This window comes from Populus nigra, chromosome 1, assembly GCF_951802175.1.
Source record: "Populus nigra chromosome 1, ddPopNigr1.1, whole genome shotgun sequence".
Classification (NCBI taxonomy): domain Eukaryota; kingdom Viridiplantae; phylum Streptophyta; class Magnoliopsida; order Malpighiales; family Salicaceae; genus Populus; species Populus nigra.
This window is the reverse complement of record NC_084852.1, coordinates 15,595,386-15,600,811: the sequence shown is the minus strand read 5'-3', so window position 1 is coordinate 15,600,811 and position 5,426 is coordinate 15,595,386. Positions and strand designations below refer to the sequence as shown.

General features: G+C 31.4%; 1 protein-coding gene across 1 annotated transcript; it reads right to left on the bottom strand.

Moving 5' to 3' along the window:
• Nucleotides 1-954: 954 nt before the first annotated feature.
• Nucleotides 955-4,852, bottom strand: LOC133695220 (zinc finger protein CONSTANS-LIKE 4). The gene is made up of 3 exons (XM_062117116.1): nucleotides 4,027-4,852; nucleotides 1,937-2,140; nucleotides 955-1,298 (listed from the first exon to the last, which is right to left on the bottom strand). Exons 1-3 carry the CDS (start codon nucleotides 4,723-4,725, stop codon nucleotides 1,266-1,268), a joined length of 936 nt encoding a protein of 311 aa, XP_061973100.1. The 5' UTR covers nucleotides 4,726-4,852; the 3' UTR covers nucleotides 955-1,265.
• Nucleotides 4,853-5,426: the final 574 nt, after the last annotated feature.

The following is a 5,426-nucleotide window of genomic DNA, read 5'->3' as shown; positions in this document are numbered from 1 at the left end:
AATTATAAAATAAATTTTATTTCGTAATATTAACCTTTAATTTAATGTCAGATTATTTTCAATCATTTCACACACGAGTATGCAAACAAAAATAAACCCTAACATATAAAACAACACCAACATAATTTCCAATGATGAAATAAAGTTCTGGACATGTGTTACCTTACCAGTGTCCTAAAATAATTATGGTTTGTTGTTTGCTTTACTGATGAACATAATAAATCAAAATACTAGCATAGGAATAGACTAAATTAGATCGATATAGTAAAATAACACTATGATATTTAAATTAAATAATTTAAAATATATTATATAATAACTCCAAGAACATTGTCTTTCTTTTTTTCTTCTATTATCCCCTTTCTCTCTCTCTCTTTTCCCTCATCAATTATTTAATTCCTTTCAGTTCATGTAATTCTTTGTATTTGCAATGTCAAAATAAATGCTAGTATGTGAATTAATGCTCGACTTTTTATGCTTTTATTATCATAAATAATTCTTAATTTATTTAAATATATAAATAAAAAAATTATTTGCAATTATAATTGTTTTTGTGGTGTAAAAAAACACAACATGCATGTGCACTTTTATTTATTTTTATTTTATTTTTTTGCATTGAAAAAAGAAATTATCCAGCTGCGGAGAAGCACAACCAAGTAGCTAATAACAAATAAACCTCAACCACTGGACAAAATAAAAACTGGAACATGCACGGTTGTATACACCAATAGATACCTGCAAACTTTTCAATTCAGGCAGCAAGCATGCAAGATAACAAGCAAGTTCTGAAGCTAGACCTAATCTAAAAAATTATTTGAAATTGTGTTAGCTAATTCTTTTTAAAATGATTTTTTTTTAGAAATATATTAAAATAATATTTTTTATTGTTTTTTAAATTTTATTTTTAATATCAGCATATCAAAACAACACAAAAACACCCAAAAATAATAATAATTTAAAGAAAAAAAATACAAAAAATTTATTTAAAAAAACATTTTTAAAACGTAAAAACAACCAAATATTCCCATGCTGTGGCACACATTACCATTGCCTCTACAGCATTTTTCAACTTTTCTTTTTCTTTCTGTTTTCTGCTTTATTTCTGCACTTATTTTACTTCCCTAAATTTCATGCAGATGAGCGGTGCGCCCAGTATTTTTGTATCACAAACAAAATATAAGAAAAAAGAAGACAAATGACTAATTCCAATTTCAAACCCCTCTACAGATGATGATGCTCTTCATAATTAGTGATGTCCAAAAAATTTACATTTCCCAGCTTCTCTTCACAAATCGACCCTGCCAAAACCGAAATGAGAAAATTCATGATGGTTTCTAAGAAATACCCTGCCAAAGCTAGATTAGGCAACAATCCATGTTCTTTTTCAGAGAAAGGCGTTTGTTAAGAAACAGAACTTCGTCTAGCAGCAATATTCTGCATTAGTCAGTGCACAGGTTCAGTTGATTTGTATAGCTTTTTGCGGACATTAATGGTGATTTGCTTTAACGTGCCAAGCCCTGATGAGATGTTAAAGGGGAAGTGCCCAGGATGAGCATGCACCATGATGAAATGTTAAGGAAGAAGCACCAAAAGAAACAGGCACGCTTCTCTAATGGATAATATTGGCAAATGAACCTGTAACTCAAATGGCATAACACTCATATCTCCCTCTATCCAAGAGGTCGAGACTCTCCTTCGTAGCAGAAACAGAAATTGAAAATATTGGGAAATCGAGAGGAGGGGAAAAACATGAATCTGTGAGAAACAACGGGGGGCTTCAGTGACTTTGATTTGAAAGGAATTTTGAAGCTGGTGGGGGTATTAGGATCATATTGATGCATATTTTTCATAAAATCCTGATAATTCCAATAGCAAAATGGAAACAAGAATCAAACAGCTGATTTGATCATCTCTTAAAGAGAGGAGATAAGAGTACCTTCAACCTGGGACGTTTCTCTGCGTTGAGCTTCCGAACTTCATAACGAATTCTCTTAGCAAAAAGCCTGTTCTGTCTCTTCTCCTTGTACCTTAACACACTTGCCTCTCTTTGCCCCGATTTCCAAATCTCTTTCCCTTCCTTCGTTTTCGAGCCACACATGTCTGGCACCCTCCATAAACTCCCCCACTCGTCCATTAATTGCTGCCCACAAAGCAAACCAACTTGATTGATCACTTCTTACCACCACATTTGTTGGTTGTCTTTCGCATCGTTCAATTAATCATGCTAAATACTTACATGATGCATATATATATATATATATATATATATAAGAGGAAATTCAACTTTTTTTAATCAATTGTAACAAAAATAAAACAGAAATTTCTGTTTTGGGAGCAGAGAAATGGGATTCATTGATTTCTGGATCCAGGCCTAAGTGAAGAAACGTTAGGATTTGGCCGAGGCCTAATAATACATGTGCATTGGACTTAGAATATTGAAATAAATGACAAAAGGACCCAATTGAAAAAAAAATACAAAAAATGTTTGAGACCTAATTTATAAAGTTTATAGGTTTTAGATGCAATGGAGGATATGCATATAGGTTTAGGATTACATCGAGGTTTCCCCTTATAATTTGTCGACAACTTAGTTTCTTTTAATCAATTTCATGTTCCTTTTCAATTTATCTTATTCTTTTAATTTTTTAGAAATAAAGGAAAAGGAAAAGATGAGATATTATTTTTATATATATAAAAAATTAAAGATGGTAAAAGTTGGGTCAAGGTCTTATTTAATTATGTTTATAATATAGGGTTAATTAATTAATGTTGATAAACTATAGGGACTACTTTAGAATTAATACTAGAAACTTCAATGGACTGTTGGGCCATAAACTAGCTGGGGGCACAGGGTCCCCCAAAAAGCAAAAAGAGCATCGCCTTTACTGCCTGGACCTCAGAGATTCCCATAAGCTACAAAAAAGAACCTCCAGCCCAAAAACAGTACCCCCTCCACCACACTTGTCACGAGAGAGACAACAAAAAGTCTAACAATTAAACACCATTATTGATGGATTTTTTTTAAAAAAAAATAATAATCTAATTTGGTAAAAGTTTTGGTAAAATGGCAAGGTTATAAAAATATTTAAAAAATAACATAACTTTAATATAATTATAATTCTAAATATTAGTTTTATAACAATTTGCTATGAGAATAGCTATTATTTACTCAAAAATCAAATGTGCTTAACATGTATAAAAATTAACATTCAATAACTAAGATATGATATTCAAGATCTAAAAGTCCCAAAAAAAAAATTATGACACGAGAAAGAAATAAAAAAAAAAGTAAAAAAAATAGATCACCAAAAATATATCAAACTTATTTTTTAGATGTTTGGTACCATTACAAATATCTTCACAAAACAATTCTAATTATACTATAAAAAATCATCAAATGATATCATAATTAATTAATGATTTTGTTTTAGATTAAGATAATATAAGGCTTGTTAACCTTAAACAAAACTAATTACGAACTTATTCGATAATCTTCAATGATATGATTATTTTTATCTAGATTTTTTTAACAATATTAAATATAAAAAACCGAGCCTTTTTATCCCCAATTACTCATCTTTTTTTCCCTTCTTTTTCTTCCTTTATTTATCTCTTATATTATATCAGTTTATTTTCCAGTTTATTTCTGAATTATTATATCTCATATTAGTGGATATCTTCATGGCATTATATGTTGATTTACATGTTAATTAATTTTACTTTTGATTTATTGAGCAAACAATTACTGTTCTCAATAGCACAGTCATGTCGAAACCCTATTATTTTCTAAATAATTTTCTATCATTTTCTCAACATACTGTGTTAAAATGATAATCACCAGCTGAGATCCCTAACCATACCACCATGACCATCAAGAATATATATATATATATATATATATATATATATATATATATATATATATATATATATATAGACACATTAAAAATTAAGGATATTAATTTATGCCGTGAAGAAAAGAAAAATAATGGCTGAAATTGTTAAGGTTATAGAGCAAGTGCTTACATTGGAACCGTCATAGATATCAGGAACGGTTTGTGGGGACTCTCCTTCGATGTAAAGAGGGCCTTTATCAGACCAAGCATTCAATATCTCTTGATAATCGAGCTTCAGGCCAACCAACCCATTTTTGTTATCATCTTGAGCCTGCAGCATCTTCCCCGGCGTATCAGCAACACCATTACAAGAAGAGCTGCTCACCTCTTCTTGCTCTTTCTTCTCCACCACCTCCCAGTAACTCACCCACCTCTCATCACTCAAGTCTCTCTCTTTACACTTCATTGCTGTCCTTTCCAGCAAGCTGGCTCGCCCATGATCACATCTCTCTTGATCATTCTCAATATAGCAGCTAAGTGGGCCATCCTCTGAGGTGGTGGTGTCAAGGAGGCCTTGGAGAGTGGTGGAGGTATCGTCAGTACTGGCTGTTTCCAAGAGAAAGGCAACTTGATCATGCTCATGCATGTCTTTGTATTGTTGGACGAGATTTTCTGGATGGAGAGGGAATAGATTTTTCAGCTGTTTGCTGTGGGTCATTTGGGTTTTGGATTTCTGTGGGGTTTTTGTTTTGGGAGATAGTTCAAGTTTAAGAGAGAGATATTTAGGCTTTCTTGTTTTACTTCTGGTTTTTCGTGCTGGGATCAGTACTCTTGCTTCTTCTTTTGCTGCTCTTTTTCTTTGTCTAGTAAGGCTGCTTTTGCTGCACATATTTTCTCCTCCCCTTGGTTTAATCTTTGAGCTTGGAGAAGAAACGCTCAGAGAAAAAAGGGCACCTTTCCTGTAGCCAAAGACTCTGATTTGATGATCCTTAACACCTTGTGGCGCCTCATGTGGATTTTTCTCTGTACAGGAGAAGATGATGCGATGGATTGTACTCCTTACACGTGGAAGGAAGGGATTGGTTGCGGGAGTGGATTGTGTTGTTATCTGGATTACGTGATAGTTCTGAGGATTTGGGTGTAATTTGGTCATCCAATTGCCTAGTCTTGCCCTTTGGCCTTTGATGCAGTTTCACGTCTCCTTTCGCCGTCAGTAGCCAGTCTACTAGATTTCAAGTTTATTTTTTACGGCAAAAATTTGGTATTGTAAATGTTTTTTTTCTCATATTGTGATTTTTTTATTAAAAAATAATACTTGTGCTTAATAAAATAAATCAAAAAATTATAAAAAACTTATGAATATTAATTATATAATAAAGAGAGAAGTTGATATTTCTAAAAAAAATAATTAAAAGATTGATATTCATATAAATATTTTACTTTAATTGTTCTTTTTGTTTTATAGGTTTTCTTTTATATATTTTGAAGGTTAATTTAAATGGTTAAGAATACATTTTTTTCTTATAAATTAATTATATAAATATAATTGATTTATCTAAAATTTAATAGAAAAAATATTTAAATAACAAA

What these genes read in the sequence shown, in the direction of transcription:
- LOC133695220 (XM_062117116.1), bottom strand. Translation starts at nt 4,725, where the DNA reads ATGTGCAGCAAAAGCAGCCTTACTAGACAAAGAAAAAGAGCAGCAAAA. An exon ending in ATATCTATGACGGTTCCAAT is followed by an intron (nt 2,141 to 4,026) that starts GTAAGCACTTGC and finishes CTTTGTGGGCAG; the next exon opens with CAATTAATGGACGAGTGGGG. An exon ending in AGAAACGTCCCAGGTTGAAG is followed by an intron (nt 1,299 to 1,936) that starts GTACTCTTATCT and finishes CGGTTTTGGCAG; the next exon opens with GGTCGATTTGTGAAGAGAAG.